The following is a 17009-nucleotide window of genomic DNA, read 5'->3' on the forward strand; positions in this document are numbered from 1 at the left end:
ATATGCAATACTATCTTTTATTTTATTCGATTATTTTGCTCCATTAGAGCGTGTAAATTCTGAAAGCGACGACAAAATATTACAAGTCTGTAACCCTAATAAGTATCTGCGTTGGAATGGAATAATGGAATGGAATAATGGGCACGTCTCGAATTTATCTAGCAGTCTCGAGTTGTCAAAGTTGTTGTCAGCTGGTTAACTTGACCTCTCGAATTCTCTTTAAAGAAATGTGGGCCAAAATTCTCCTAAATTGGACTTGACTAGAAGTTTTATTGCTTGTAGACCCTCCTGGGCATTCAGAGGTTGTGGTATTGCAAATACTGGCTTGTGTGACTCAAGAGTAGTCTATTTCTCTATGGGCTGAGGTTAGAGACGGAGAATCAATGCATTGTATGTTAAACTATACTAATACATAATGAGAAACTAATCTAATCAATAATGTAAGGGCTTTGTCTGTAGCGATGTTCATTAGTTTCCATGGTTCTCAAGTATCTTGCTTGGTTCAGACCTCTGAGTGTTGTTACAGAACTTGTCTTGTCGAGAAACTATGCTCAGGCCAATTTGCTCAATACTAGCTATACCTAACCAAGGCTTAAAACTCAGGCTTTTAAAGTATATTTGTTATATCGAGGACTTTACTTTAATATCTCAAGTGACTTTCTCTCTGATTGGGGAAACTGAGTTGTCCTCTGTTGGATTTTTTGTATCAGATGGTAAATTGTGCTCAATAATTATCTGCCCATCTGCTACATCTCTCTCCATTTTCTTTTCTTTGTTCCTTTTGAATTACTCCCTCTACTATCCATCTTTCTTCCAGGGATTTGTGAATTTCAGATACAGGGAATTTGTGTACTGCTGTCCCTCTATATTTCTCTTTTACCCTCCCTTAAGTATGGTCCAAGCACATAATAAGTCCAAGTATAGAAGTGTCCACAAGAAATGATGATCATTTTCAGTTTTCAGCTGCCCTCTGTCAAGTAAAAACATTGGCTAAAGGTTCTATGAGACCTTATGTGTTTGTCACTTGAAATGTCCCATCATGCCCTACAGTGTTTGATTCTCCTGTTATAGGTGACAATGGCAGACCGGTCCGCCGCAGAGAGGGCCTGCAAGGACCCCAACCCCATTATCGATGGCAGGAAGGCCAACGTGAACCTGGCCTACCTAGGGGCCAAGCCCCGGGTTATGCAGCCAGGTAACGGTGTGGCCTCACTGCTGAAATGTCAAGATTCAAATGTATTTTAAAAGGTGATCTGGGTGGCATGTAGTGATGACGGCCATTTTCATCATTGGGCACATTGGACAGTATAGGTATACTCGGTACATGACCAGTAAGGTCCAATTGTACCTACAGTTGGCTGTCCAGCATTTTCTTTGTTCATGCAGAAGAATGATAAGAAAAGGTCTGGAGTTGATGCTAGGTATGAAATAGCATTTGGAGTCTGTTGCTATTGTCTCTCAACATGAGGATAAACAGAGTGTGAATGCCAGTAAACCAGGTCATCATGGGGTGAAGAAATCAAAGACATAGTCAAAACATTAGGTGTGTCAAAATCCACAGTTTGGTTAGATATTAAGAAGTAAGAACGCACTGGTGAGCTCAGCAATAGCAAACAAGTCATGGAGGACCACAGTAGTGGATGGCTGAAGAATACTTTCATTTGTAAAGAAAAACCCCCTTTCATCTGTCAGAGATGAAGAATAATACATGGGATGTAGATATTGATGTGTCCAAGACTACCATAAATAGAAGGCTACAGCAGCATAACCTTAGAGGTTTCACAGCAAGATGCAACCCACTGGTAAGCCTTATAACCAGGTTTATGTTTGCTAAAAAAGTATGAAAGCTTGAGCATGTGTGATTGATGATGTGACTGCTGGTGGCAACAGCAGGATGAATTCTGAAGTGTACCGAAACATCTCTGATGCAACCTACTAACTCAAAACTCATTGGACAGCATTTTGCCTGGCAGCAGGGCAATGACCACAAACACACTGCTGAAGCAACCAATCAGTTTTTCAGAGCTAAAAAGTGGAATGTTCTTAACTGTCCAATTCAATCACCCAACTTGAATCAAATTGAACATGTATGTCACTTGCTGAAGACAAGACTGAAAGCAAAAGATTCCCTGAAACAAACAGGAACTGAAAATGGCTGCCCTGCCAGAGCATCATCAGGGATGATACCAAGCTGCTGGTGATGTCTGTGGGTGCAGGCTTAATGTAGTCATCAAATGCAAAGCGTTTGCAACCAACTAACAACTTTATTTAAGGTTGTTAAACACATTTGTTCCTCTAAAATGGGCTGTAATTCCTACATGGATCGCTGGATATGGATGTAGGTAGCTTTAAATGACATTGCAGATTAAAAATACTTTGCACTATATGTTATTATAGATTCCACTGTGTGTTCATTTTGATGCATATCTGATTATATTTGGTAATCCACAAGGTAGTAAGGTATACACATTACAAATGATAGCAAAACCTTTTAAAATATGCATTATATTTCTGTTTATACAATTTGGAGGTTTATACATTTCCTTAAAGGAATTGTCAGCTTTCTTACAGATATATTAATTAATGGATTAATTGATAATTAATTAATTAATTTTATTTTCATTCAATCAGCTTTTGTGTGCGAAGAAGGGTATTTGACAACCTTTTTTGGTTCTTGGCTCTTTCCTGAACTTAATTTAATATTTTATTGATTCTTTATTGATTCTCTTTGCCTAATTTGTGTGAATGTTTGAGTGGCATTTTGAAAGTCCTGCTTTGTTTCATTCCAGGATTCTCATTTGGTGTCCCTCAGATCCACCCTGCATTCATCCAAAGGCCTTATGGGTAAGCGATGCTACTTCTAACATCAAAATCCACTTTGTTTCAATATGTATTCGTAGAGATGGCTTGATTGTTATCCTGTACAGTGTAGTATTCAGTGTATGCAAGGGTATGATACTGGGGAGTTTAATTTGTAATGGAAGGCCGCATGTTGGATGGAGTTATACAATTGGCTCTATCGCCCCCCAACATCATAACTCCAAGGCAGACTACATTATCCTCTCCCCCAACACAATGGTCTTCTGATACCTAATATAATAAAAAAAATAGTTTCCAATGTGCAGTTTCATTTACAGTAACTTATCTATCCAAAGCTAACACAATCATAATCTTTGACCCTTACGAACTCTCAATTTGCAGTTTTGCTTTTAAAGGAAGAATGGTCATTTAGATGTGTTGTAAAAGCTAGATTTGACATGGATTGGTAGATGTGAATGATTTGTAGCATGAAGTGGATAAAGAATTATGCTCGTAGTGTCAGGTCCACTTCTGTCATGAACACAAAGTTCCCTGACATATACCAGCTGCTTTAAGAAAGACATACAATATTAACAGTTTTGCTCATGGGTCATAATGCAGAAATCTTTTTTTTTTTTTTTTTTTTTTTTTCATTGCATATAGCATAAAAAAATATTCAAGGATTGAAATTTGTATCTCACTTTCCTGCAAGGTTTGAGCAAAATCTTCGCTTTCACTTCAGTGTTGCAGTTTTGTAACAAAAACATATATTTTTAAATTTAGTTAAGATCTGTTACTTTTTTGTGCACTGAAGGACGATGGAAAGATAGAAATGCACCTCACATTTGAAGTACCCAGTATTGTATTCTTGCATACTGTATCAACAATATTTTTGTACAGTATGCTGCATTGAGAAGATTTGTAGCGAGATTATTTAACTTTGTTATTTTCTCTCGTATTAACACATATTTATGTGTCTTTGTTCGATACTGAGATTTCTGCATTGCAGTAAAAATGGCTTAACAGTAGAAATTAATATATTGTGCCTGTATCATAAGATGTTTGTTTTGTTTCTGTTTTTACATGAGTCCCAGAGTTAAAGACGATGCCCTTTCTTATGTTCCTTCACTTCACTGTTGAGTTAACAGGTGTGAGTGTGCGTGTGTTTTATTTGTATTTCTTTCATTTATTTTATTTTTTGTTTGTTTTATATCGCTCGTTTTCATGATGATAGACTACGTTCTGTCTGCTGATCTTCCCAGTTTGACTCAATGTTATTTATTTCTCTCTGATCTGACAGGGTGGATAACGGTTAGGATAACTGGTGGGGTGACTTGGTGGTTTGTGGAATAGCAGAATCCGCTTTGCACACAACAGAAAGTCTTACCAGTAGAGTCAAGCACACACAAACAAGCTCAAATGGTGATTAGATGCATGTATGTTGAATTCTCTTTGTTTCTGTTTTTTTGAATAGTCATTAGAGCGGTGTGTGCTTTTGTATCGTTATGAAGTGATGTGGATAGCTAAACTGTGTGCTTTTGTTTATTTAATGGGGGGGGAATATTTTGGATTGAAGATTTTTTGGGGGTGTTCTTTTTCGGTTTTGGTGAGGAGTGTTAACTTTGCCATGGGGTGCAAAGGGTGTTTTCATTTCTTTATTTGAATTTGATTTGATTTGATGCTTTTGTGCTGTAGCTTGGTTTTTTTTATTTTGGTTAACAAGATATTTGTATGTTTTGTTGTTGCTGGGGTGATTGCCACGTTTGCGTGTGATTTTGAGTTACCTCCCCCCCCCCCCCCCCCCCCCCACCCCCAAAACAAAACAACTCATGGCTTGCATGTTGCGGTTTCACTCTCCTTTTTGGGTTATTTTACTGCTCTTTCTGACTGGTGTTGTTCTCCTCATATTAACCTTGTGCTTTCACTCTCTCCTCCAATAAAGGAGATTCTTATCTGCTCTTTGGGCTCCTCTCTCTGTCTTTCCCTCTCTCTCTCTCTCTCTCTCTCTCTCTCTCTCTCTCTCTCTCTCTCTTCTGCCTTTCTCTTAGTTTCTCTCTTTTTTTCCTGTCCCTCCCTCTCTGTCGCTTGGTGTATATCAGCCTCCCTGGCAGTTGAACTCTGGTCCGTGTTTGAAGACTCAGTATTGTTTGACAGTCAGAGAATGAGGGTTAGAAAGAGCTGGACCAAGCCTGTAATGCTTTAATGTGTGGCCTTTAATGTACACACTCAAGCTGTCACATGCTTGTAACTCCTCTGCTGAGTGGAAGGGCACGGTTACATTTTAGAAAAGACATGGGGGGGGGGGGGGGGGGGGGGGGGGTGAAAGAGTAAATGGGAGATTTTTGGTTGGGGGATGGGTTAGAGGAAATTGAGGAGAAGATGAGGTGAAAGACAGCAGAGATGAAGAGGTGACTGTAGCACAGTGTGGAACAGAGATGGTGTGGGGGCAGGGTGATGGATCAGGCTCTCTCTGCTGGAACAATGCAGAGTATTAACATGACTGAGCGTAAGCAGGGCCTGGGGATGTTCCATAGGGGGGATGTTTTTCACTCCCTTTTCACTTTGTTTGCCTCTCCTCTTCACCCCATTTTAATTCCTCCACTGCACCCACTTTCTATTTTTCCTTTTGTGTTATGGTGATCTTTTTTTTCGGCACACAAGCACAAACAAATAATTCAAGATGCCACAGCCTGTTACCCGCTTTCATCGTACGGGTCCTCGACACTAAAACACAATTGGCCCTATTGTGCCACACAAAGCTGACAGTGCTGATTGGACAGTTGTGTAAAGCCCAAAGTCAGCTAGCTGACCGTTCCTTCTCAACCCATCGCCAACACTTAATAAACAGGCAGAACATGCCAGCAGTGATGTATTTAAAGGGTGGATATAGATATGCAAATGGAACAGAAGTGAAAAAGCAGAAGGTCAGTGTGGCAGCTGTCGTGATGCGCTAACCTGGCCACCCGTCTCATATTCGCTAGCAGAACCAGGCTCGCCCAACCGCCCTGAATAATGGATTATTCTGACATGTCCGCCAACAACAGGTGGGCAATAAAGTATGCGCGAGGCATGTGGCAACTCTGTCCCAGAGGTTATCCGTGTATCTGCGTGATTTACAAAGCACCTTTATTTAGCCCTGAACTTTGCAGAAAACGGAATGTACAGGGGTCAGGCCAGAGAAAACGTGTTTATACTTCAGCTACAAATCCGCAAGGCCAGGGAGCGCGGGCGGCGACAGGGGGGTATTTTTAACCTGCGTAAAAATGTCTGCCTAGCACCTAGAGGGTACGGTTTCTGTTTTTGAGGCTTACAATCCCCAACTCTCAGACTGCGCCAGTGATTCCCAGAATGACCGAATGAGATTCCCCAAGAGCTATTGAGTCAGTCTGCCTTTTTGTTTTTGTTAACTTCGATGACGTGAAGGGCTAACGTTATGAAACTCCTAAAAACAAGTACCGCAAAATATTGAGGTTCCTTTCTGAAGTGGCGTAGGTAATACGCATACACTGTATAACTGTAACTGGAATTATGACTCTCGGTGGCAGGACAACAGCAGTTAGTGATAATGTGAATATTGCAATCGCAATGATAATTTAAGTTTAGGTATGGGAGTGGTCTCCTGAGGGGTGTTAGATTGACTGTGTGTGGCAGTCTGCTCAGAAACAAAGCTGTTTGTGGATAGTTGGACCAGAGCGGGAGAGAGGAGCACTGAGAGAGGAGGAAGGCGAGCATAGTCAGAGCAAAGATATTGGGTTCCAGGGTGAATAAGTGGATGGAGGGGGAGAGAGAGGACAGAGAGGGGAATTCCACCGCTCATAGGCAGTGTCTTGTGGATGGGAACATTCCGCTCACTTCGTCCTTATACAGCTGCTGGAAGTCCTTCTGGGATGACGGTGGGAGCAGAAAATAGCCTTCCCCCAGCCCCTACTGTCAGTCACAGACTAAGCAGGGGGCAGTGAGGGGGGCTGTGTGTGTGTGTGTGTGTGTGTGTGTGTGTACGTGTCTGTGTGTGTGTGTGTATGTGAGCATATGTGTGTGTGTGAGCGTGTGTGTCATTGTGTGTGTGTGCGTGTGCGTGTGTGCGTGTATGTGTATGTGTGTTTGTGCATGCGCGTGTGCGTTTCAGTCATGTCTCTGTGTGTGCGCCTGTGTCTGTTCCTTTTGGATGCATATTCGTGCAGGCTGAGTGGGTACACAGTACAAGTACAAAATTGCAAGTGCCTGGATACAAGGGCCAGTTCCTCTCCTCTCTGCCCCAGTGTGTTCTCATGTTTAATTTGATCTGTCTGCAGGGAAACACTGCTGTATTAAAGAACATCAAGAACCTCACATTGGTTATGAACAAAAAGATGCTACAAAGCCCAAATGAAGTCTTGCTGTGCAGACCCTTGCAGACAAGCAAGCATTCATATATTTGGTCCATTTAAAAATGAAACTGGCTAAGGAGGAGAACTCGTTCCTAACTGAATTTGTGCCTGAAGGAAATTTGTGGCCTGATAATTGCAGAGAACCTGCATCTAATTTTTATCATCATAGCTCAGTTTTGTGTATTTAAGAATCTCTGTTTAACTGTGTTTGAGTGCCTATGCGTATGTGTTTGTGTGTACAGTACGTGGGTGTCGTGGCAGGTACACCACGTGCTTGTTGTGATAATGTTGTGTTGAAGTGTTGTGGTTGTGTGGTCAAACCTGTGTTGTGTGAGCGAGTGAGTGAGTGTGTGTGTGTGTGTGTGTGTGTGTGTGGGTCGGGAGGGGGGTTCTGCTTTCTTGTCTAAATGCATCTTTGTAAGATGTTGCAGAAGCTTCTTTGACTTCAGAGTGAGCCCTGCACTGCAGTTTTTTGGGGCGGGGGGATTCTTATTTTAATGAGTGGTTATGCTGTGTTGATGACACTTTGGACTGTTGTTTTGTGACGCCTGTGTTTGTATTTCTATCGTTGTTTTATTTGGGTTTGTATTGGGGAGGGCTGGAGTTGCAGAGATGTGACTACATAATCGAGTGCTGAGTCTCCAAACAACGTAGGGTTGCCATAATGGAATTCTCCCAGGTGCTGTTTTACTCAAACATTTCATCCCTGTGCCTTCAGTCAGAATTTCCCTCTCAGACCACCTCACATGGGTAGTAGCCAAATGATTTCCCCCCCGTTTCCAGTGCATTTCTCAGTGGCAAGACCATATCAAATATCAAATTCATTATGAAATAATCCAAATCAATTTCATAAAATTCTAATTCTCTGTTGTCAATATGTGGAACCAGGCAGTAAAACTATAATAATACAATAATACAAATGACCTGATAATTGTCTACAGAAATAAGTAATTTTCAAATAATTCAGACATTTAAAAAGAGTTGGTGTCGGAAAAGCCAGTTGAAACTCAAAAGAGGCTTGGGGCCTAATCACGTATGTAGTGAATAGCAGAAATGTGACTCCGTGGTTGCTCCCTCTCTTTGTCCCAGGCTGCTTACTTAATGAAAACAGCCTAAATCTCTGTGCCATCCGGCTACAGGCCCTATGCAGGCCATTCCGACCCCCCTCCACTGGCCCCCACACTGACAAAACTGTTTTTGAAAACTGTCCAGCTGTCAAAACGACAGTGACACGTCCACAATGCGGCCTCATCCCTGCCTCTCTGAGCAGGGCTGGCCATGGGCCCCCAGGGACAAAACCAGCACTGCACTCCGCCGACTCTGCAAACCGCAGCCACCCCCACCCACCAATCAGGAGCGCGGGCCTGAAAGTTAGCCTGCTAGCACTTGGCTTCAGATTGACCATTTTCATAAAAATTAACATTTGCTGCTTTAGCATTCTGTCACTGGGTCTCTTTCAGCAACCTCTGAGTTCCTTTTGAAGACCTCTTGTAAAGACCTACCTGTAAAGGTTTGACCGCAAACCTAAGTAGAAATGATGAGCGTATATTATCTAGAGCTCCAGAGAATATGCAGCTGTATTCGCGTTTATGTAAAACACAACTGGAACAGGCCGTCTTTCCTTCCTTTGACCATTTTACTCATTTTTGGGCCCTCGTTGTCTCTCCCACACACCCTGCCTATTTTCAGGAAACTCCCTGCATATTTCAACTATCCGGCGTGAAGTAACAAAAAATTGGATTTGCAGTAATACTGGCTCAATTAAATGATTAAGACCCATAGTAACCACCAAAGCAATTTTGAGCAGTCAAACTTTTTCAAACAAATGTATGGCAAATCTGTTATGGCAACCCTATGCATCTAATAACCACTACATTGAGTTTTCACTGGTGTTTCTGATGGCGTTAGTGGATGGTGTGTCTCTGGCTGACCCCTCTGTGCTCTTGTCCCTCAGGATCCCGGCGCACTATGTGTACCCTCAGGCCTTTGTGCAGCCCAGTGTGGTGATACCGCACGTCCAGCCCAGCGCTGCCGCGGCCGCGGCCAGCTCCCCGTACATCGACTACACGGGCGCGGCCTACGCGCAGTACTCCGCGGCCGCCACGGCCGCCGCCGCCGCTGCGTACGAGCAGTACCCCTACGCGGCCTCGCCCGCGGCCGCCGGGTACGTGGCCACGGCCGGGTACGGCTACGCCGTGCAGCAGCCCCTGGCCGGGGCCGCCCCCGGATCCACCGCCGCCTTCAGCCAGTACCAGCCCCAGCAGCTGCAGGCCGACCGCATGCAGTAACAACCGCACAGAGGCCCGGGGGCCGCACGCTCCTACCAGACACTGAGCGGGGGGGGCAGGGGGCGGGGGGCGGGGGGCAGGGGGTAGGTAGAGGTTTCAGAGGTTGGGCCAGGGGGGAGGAGTTAGCACGGATGAGGTTGGACGCAGGTGAGGCCGGTGGCTGGAGATTGGTTGGTTGGTGAGGCCGGTGGCTGGAGATTGGTTGGTTGGTGATAGTGAGGTTGTAATTCCTTGGCTTTCCAACTTGCAGTGGTTCTACCAAAGAAGAGAAAACCTTTTTTTAAATCAGCATAGCAGTATAAGGAAAGAGATTAATATTTACATTATTATTATTATTATTATTATTATTATTATTACTACTACTACTACTACTACTATTGTAATTGTTATTGTTGTTTTTGTTATTTTATTTAAATTCATTCGTATTTATTGAAGAAAACCTACTTAAGGCTGGTATTACTGTAGGAAATACCTTAATCCCACTATTGTTACAGTGAATAACTTAGGAGAGAGTTTTCTTTGAGCATAAAATAGAGGTATCCTGATGTGTTCATTCTGAAACCCCTTTAATCATATTTATTGTCATTTTACAAATCTTTTTGTACTGTCTTGACAAGTGCATTGAAGTTTTTTCTTTTCCAATGATCAGGTATTTTACAATGAATTTAAAAACCTCTACAGATCAGGGAATTGTAGAAATAAGCATGATGAAAAGACAAAGAAAACCAGAAATCAGTTGTTGTTTATATCACACGTAAGGACTACCTTTCATCTTCCGAATGCTGAATGTCCCTATATTACTTTTATCTTGACCTATGCAACGCAAGCGAATAAAAGCAAAAAAGAACACAAAGAATTATTGCAGGAGAGAGCTGAAGGATTTATTTCAGATGTAGTCTGTACAAAGGGCATCAAACAAAGGCACCCGCAAAGACAGAAGGTTTCAGACACGAAGCGAACACAGAATTAAAAAAACACACCGCTCCAGTTTAATGTCTCTCTCTCTCTCTCTCAGACTTACACACACTCGCACACACACACACACACACACACTCTCGCAGCAGCATGGCGGAGGCCCGCTCCTCTCCCTTCTGCTCCGGTCGTGTGGGATCAGATGGGAGCCGCTCTCCGCACAATTGGTGACGGCGACAGAGCTCTCTGGAAAGGATGCATTGCTTGTGCTCCTCTGATGAGTTGTCACATTTTAATCCCCCCTACCCCGTCCGTTTGGGAACGAACCCCAACTGCTGGCGTCAGCATTTCCAATTCTGTCCTGGATCAGGGGCTGGAGACAGAGCAGGAGCCACCTCCAGCCACAACAGAGACCTTTCAGTCTGTGAGTCGCACCTGTCCATCGGTCCGTTAGTATTAACCTTCCTCAGTGAAACGCGGGGGAACGGATCGAGCTGGTGGACAGAGGGAGAGGGAGGCAATGTGAAGCTTTAATTAGTATGTGGTTCTTATTGTGCCTTATAATATTTGTATAGCTATTTAAGATAACAGATATTTATTTTGAGAGTTTGACTATGTTGAGCACTAAGGAAAGGGACTTAGTGGCGGTACTGTATAAATTAAAATGATGTTTTCATCTCATGGCATATAAGTTATTAAGTAGATTTTAGTTTGTAGCATTAACATATTCAACCAAAAATGATGACTAGGATTTATTTAAGATACAAATCTGTATGTGCACTGTACAAATATATATTTTTTTCCTTTTGAATTTTAGGATATGACATTAAATATTTTTTAGTCTATTGCCTTTTCTATGAAACATTTTAAGTGCAGCCTTGCTCTTTATTAGACGGGCAACAGCATTGCAGCAGCAGCAATGGAGCGAAACGCTGCTTTATACATTAGAATGTATCGTCTTTGCCTAGTTTGGATAGCTGTGCTTTTACTGTAATCTTCATCAGATGAACTATTTTACACTATTGGGAATTTTTTTATACTTGAACTATTTCTTACAAGGGAAAATATGAAAAAAAAAAAACATGACATAACTTTTTAAGAAAGCTTTTCATTGTCACTGGATTATGTTATGTAAAGTGTTTGGACAAATGGCGAGAAAGACGTGTTATTTGCTATTTAAATGCAAAGGTCCTGTTGATTTTAAAATGTAAGATTTAAGAATTTCAATTCTGTGTACTCTAAGCAATAAAATAAAGTTATAAATCTATATACATATCACAGTATTGATGTGTTCATTTGTATGAAGCTGGTTTCATCGCTATTTGGTAAATTATGTCTCTTGTTTTGTGTTTTGTACATTTCTGTTGCTTGAGTTACCAAGATGTTTCCCCACCTGCTTCCTCTTTGACCATAAAGATGGCCACCTTCTTTCACCATTCTATGTGCTTATCTTCGGGTCCATATGAAATCTGGCACAATGATTATTTTTTATTATGAAGTGTGTGTGCGTGCGTGCGTGCGTGCACGCATTGGCCCTGAGGACGTGAGGGGAAAGTACCGCTCGTTTTCCAGAACTTTAGGAGGGAGTGTTGGAAAAAACGCATGGTCACATTTTAGGGGACCAAAAGTAATTGGACAGATGGCTTCTTGGCTGTTTCTGATTAGGTCTATACAATCAATTCCCTAGTGCAGGGAAAAGAAAGCTTTCAGTATTTAGTCTTGATTCTAGGCTTTTGTGTCTCTGGCTGACCCCTCTGTGCTCTTGTCCCTCAGGATCCCGGCGCACTATGTGTACCCTCAGGCCTTTGTGCAGCCCAGTGTGGTGATACCGCACGTCCAGCCCAGCGCTGCCGCGGCCGCAGCCAGCTCCCCGTACATCGACTACACGGGCGCGGCCTACGCGCAGTACTGCGGCAGCACTGGACTGCACAAAGGCCTGAGGGTACACATAGTGCGCTGGGATCCTGAGGGACAAGAGCACAGAGGGGTCAGCCAGAGACACACCATCCACTAACGCCATCAGAAACACCAGTGAAAACTCAATGTAGTGGTTATTAGATGCATAGGCCAATGAAATTCAAGGAAGACTATGAGGTTATGAGGCTGAGAAATAAAAGAACCTAGACATAGGCCAAATAATAGGCTTACCAAAATATACTTTAGAGCGTTATTGAGCTTAGTATTTGCAAAGAGGCTGGTCGGCCCAAGGAAGACCTCCAAGAGATGCCATAATAAAAAATAAAAACGCCCATCTGACAGATCAGGTGTGGATGTGTCTGTGACTAATCTCAACAGAAGACTTCACAAACTCAAACAGAGGAGGGGGGTGCACAAGAACCAAAGCACCCCCCTCCTCATCTGTGAAACATGATGATGCAGGAGTTATAGTTTGGGCATGTATGGCTGCCACAGGTGGTGGCTCACTTGCCTTTATTGATAATGAATCCGCTGACAGCAGCAGCAGAATTAATTCACACAGAAACATATTTTCTGCTCAGGTTCAACCAAATGCCTCCAAACTCATTGGACAGTGCTTTATCCCGCAGCAAAGCAGTGATCCAAAACATACACCGTTGCTCTCCTTCTTCTTAATGATGTTCGAAACAGTTTGTTTTTGCATACTGTTTGCTTATTTCTTATGTCTTCCTTGACTTTCATTGGCACAACTCTGGCCCTAGTTGACAAAGGCCAATAACAGACTCCAAAGGCAATCAAAAGCCTAGAATCAAGACTAGATACTGAAAGTTTTCTTATATCTGTACTAAAGAAGCGATTGAATTCACCTGACTAATAACAACAGCCAAGAAGCCAACTGCCAAATTACTTAAAATGGGAGGACTATGCAGGAAAGGGATGTAAAAGAATGCAATTCCTAGAAGGATCACCCAATATGGATGCCAATACCCTCAAATTAAAGGTTACAGTCTGCACTTCAACCTCATTGTGTCATTTCAAACCCAATGTGCTGGACCACAGAGCCAAAAGAACTGAAATTGTACTACTGTCCAAATAATTACGGACTTGCACTGTAGATCATATTCCATGACCAATCCTGTGGCCTTTTTGGGATCTGCAATTACCACTCTCCATATGAAAAGCACTAAGCCCATTTCTGAACATTGGGTATTTTTTGGGCTGGTTTTATTTTGTTACCACCATAGGTTTCTTTTGAAAGCCATGCAGGGCATTCATGGCCTGCCAGTATGTGCATTGACCTGTGCTGTCTGCATGAATGTGTGTGTTCCTCAGTCCATCAGTGTCTCCTCTTTTATCAGTGATCTATTTGCCACGCTCCATCCTAGGCATCCCAAATCCCCAAAAAACAGGTCATCTTGGAGTTGTGAAATGAGGACACCGTCATGGATCCCTGGCCTTCATTGTGGGCTCAGCGGTGACACTGATGTCTGTGGGAGCTCAAGATCCCGCTATTATGAGTCTTAGCAGCCCACAAAGCACTGTGTGGAGATCAGTGAGGGGCCTGTGAATAATTCAGGACCTCTCTAATCAATGAGAAATGTCAAATGCTTCGAATCGCGCATCAGCTGCTGTGTTTTGACAGTTTCTGTTTTTGTCCACTGTAACATGTAATGTGATACTCGCAACTAAGCCACTAAACATGATAGGGCCAGAGCAGAAACCTTCCGCATGACATCACCATCTGTCCTGACTGCTGGAACACAAAACGGGGTCAATTGATGAAGTAGTCTCTGAGTTGGAAAGGTGTGTGTGTGTGTGTGTGTGTGTGTATGTGTGTGTGTGTGTGCATGTGTCTCCTGGAAATGTTGTCATTTCAGGCCATGAACACCTTAAAGGCTGCAGCATTTCAGGGATTGTCACTGCAAACTCACTGCAAAACATGCCCCACAGTGCAGCTGAATGAATACCTTATGTACATTATTGTTAGGATTATTTATGAACAAGTTCTTTATTAATGATATTACTAATGAAAAGATAGCTAAAATGTATTTAATTGGGTTGTGGTTTGTTTTGGAGTAGTTTAGTACTTTTCAACATTGCTGGAGGACAACTGAGAAAGGGAATGTTAATTTGTGCAAATTTACTTTGTTATAAAGCCATGTGCTGTGGTCGAAAGCTCTGGGAGTCCCCAGTAGTGTTTGTGTTTTACAGTGTAGCTGAGTACAAAGGCCGGGGGGCTTCCTCTGCCAAACTGAAATAACTGCTGAAGCCCTCCTTAGGCATTTGGCACCACGGGGTGAATTCTCCAGTTAGATGGTGAGATAACGCCTTTATTTCCATTCAGCATGTCGCCAATGAAGGCATAGAGTGCACTGCAAAAAACGAATACACAGAAATATACCAAGATATTTTATTCCCCATGTGAATCCAAGGTTTTATTCTTAACTTGTGTTTTTCGGGGGTGGGTGTTGGCCACATCCAGCTCAATATGAACATTTTCTCATGTAGTCTTGTGACGATGTGAGGTTTTTGTTTTATGCTGGGTTCCTCAGCCTACAAGGTGATTGGCTTCTGCCGTGTGAAAAGCTCCACTGCAGCAGTGACAACACTGCCCCACACTGCCACTGTTCCCCATTTCTGCTGATCCTCTGCGACACAGTCCAGCCATGGCGTTTGACTCCGCCCCCCATTTTTAAAAAGAGACAATTGCTGGAACTGAATGCGATCACTCTGCTAACGGGGCAGAACGCTAATCCCGTGAAAGGCAGGGCCGGTGAGGTCATCCTCCACTTCTCAAGCCAAGCTCAGGTGAACAGTTGAGGTTTCTCTATTGTAATCAGACCTGCTGTCCCCCCTACTGCCCATTCCTTTCAGAAGGAAAATGGTTTTGATACCACAGCTTATTTTGATATCATAACATGAATATAATCTGTATTTTTCATTTCCCATGGTTATTGTCTAATTGATTGTGATCAGATATCTTCTTATCATCATCATTTATTATTCATCATCATCATAAATCACCACCATCATTGTAATTGTCATTATCAGCAGCATCAACATCATTTCCTAGATTAAAATATCTGACCACATTTCAGACCTGTACCACATTAAATACTTGACCCTGATCTGGAATCACATATTGACAACATTACTGGGCCTGCTGACTGTACTGTAAGGTGGTGGTAGCCCTTTGCTGTGTGAACCTCTTTAATCATCAATTGAATATTGCAGTGAGTCTAGTTAGTGAGGCGTAAGAAGTACCAATGCCACCAGCCCTCTCCATAATACTCTTTCACCCTTACTTCTGTTACACACTCCTAAAACTTTGGTTTTTACCCATACACTGGAGCGTAGGAACAGTTGGGGAATTGTACACGTTCTCTCAGACACTATGGAATGTGCACATTTGCCTCAACAGTTAATATCTTGTAGTCCCCAGTAGCAACTGTTATAAATTGCATGGCTTCTTGAACGCCTGCTGTTTCTCCTCTGTGGCAGACACAGTTACTATCCCCTCTAGAAGTCTGTACTCTCAGAATCTCCCTCAGGTCCCATCAACATATCAACCCATCAGAAAGCCTAACTAGCCATCAGCTCATGACTCATGCTATACTTACATACACACACAATAATTCTTGTGTGAACACTGCTTTAGGGATTGTAGGGATTTTTTTAAGCATTTGTGGTTGGTGTCAAATTAAGATTTTTACACAGTAACTTACTGTGTAAAAATCTTCATTTGACACCAACCACAAATGCTTAAAAAAATACAAGAGCTTGGTATCTTTCAACTATCTAATGTCCAGGACAAGCAGAGCAGTCTCCCTACAATCCCTAAAGCAGTGTTCACACAACAATGTCAATCTCCAGCAGTATACAAGTCAACATTGCTGCAAAGATCATTATTTGGTACCATGTAAACACTGTACTCTAAAGTACAATTGTTGACCATAGGTTCATAAGGCACTCCATTAATTCTGGTATGATGTAGCTGTTCCCCTGAAGGGTGTTGTTAGAGCAGTGTTACTGGTATGTGTAGTTCATTTTTTGTTTTGACACTGGTTTTCAGTCTGATGTCTATCAACTGTAATTCTAATTGTTATGTTGTTATTGTTGTCATTATTCAGCTTGTTGCTCAAGTGAGCGGTATCTAATATTTATGTATGGTGTCAGATTAACCTTAAAAATGGCTATTTATGAAAGCATTCACTAAATAAACACATCAATAGAATCAATAACAATGTCATGTGACCTTATCAGTGACTCAATCATTGACAGTCAGGCCTGGCATGACCTCGTCTTACAAGGACAGAATGACCTCTCAGCATTTGGACAGTTAATGGAGACAGGTGGGAAAATGTTTTCATTTTAAAAGAATGTGACAACTGCTGGGCAGGGCCTTGTGTGTCAGAGCAGTTGCAAAGTTATATTCTATCTGGCTTTGTGGGGGTCTTTGAAATTAGGCAGTACTGATTCATTAATAATTCATTGCAAATCTGCATAAATTTCTCATAGCTTGTTCAAAAGAAACACTGAACAAATGGAGCATTTAGTGTTAACATTCGTACACATCGTTTCCATTCTTGCATAGGTGGCAATGATGTCTCTTACGCACAACCTTCACCTTTTAGAGGCAATGTTTCCTCCATTGTTATGTGAGCATTCAGAATAACCACAAAAATCTTCTTAAGGAATTAGAATAGAACAATTATGTTGCCAAGCA

At 42.3% G+C, this 17009-nt stretch overlaps 1 protein-coding gene across 1 annotated transcript in view; it reads left to right on the forward strand.

The window, feature by feature from the left end:
* Positions 1-11641, forward strand: part of rbm24b (RNA binding motif protein 24b) — a 12222-nt gene extending 581 nt beyond the window's left edge. Inside the window, exons 2-4 of the mRNA XM_061251502.1 lie at positions 1072-1195; positions 2790-2844; positions 9121-11641. Of these exons, the coding sequence (XP_061107486.1) occupies positions 1072-1195; positions 2790-2844; positions 9121-9454 (513 nt within the window). The 3' untranslated portion in view covers positions 9455-11641. The remainder of the gene's footprint in view (positions 1-1071; positions 1196-2789; positions 2845-9120) is intronic.
* The last annotated feature ends 5368 nt before the right edge of the window (positions 11642-17009 follow it).

The sequence above is a fragment of the Conger conger genome, chromosome 1 (genome assembly GCF_963514075.1).
Source record: "Conger conger chromosome 1, fConCon1.1, whole genome shotgun sequence".
NCBI classification, from domain to species: Eukaryota; Metazoa; Chordata; class Actinopteri; order Anguilliformes; family Congridae; genus Conger; species Conger conger.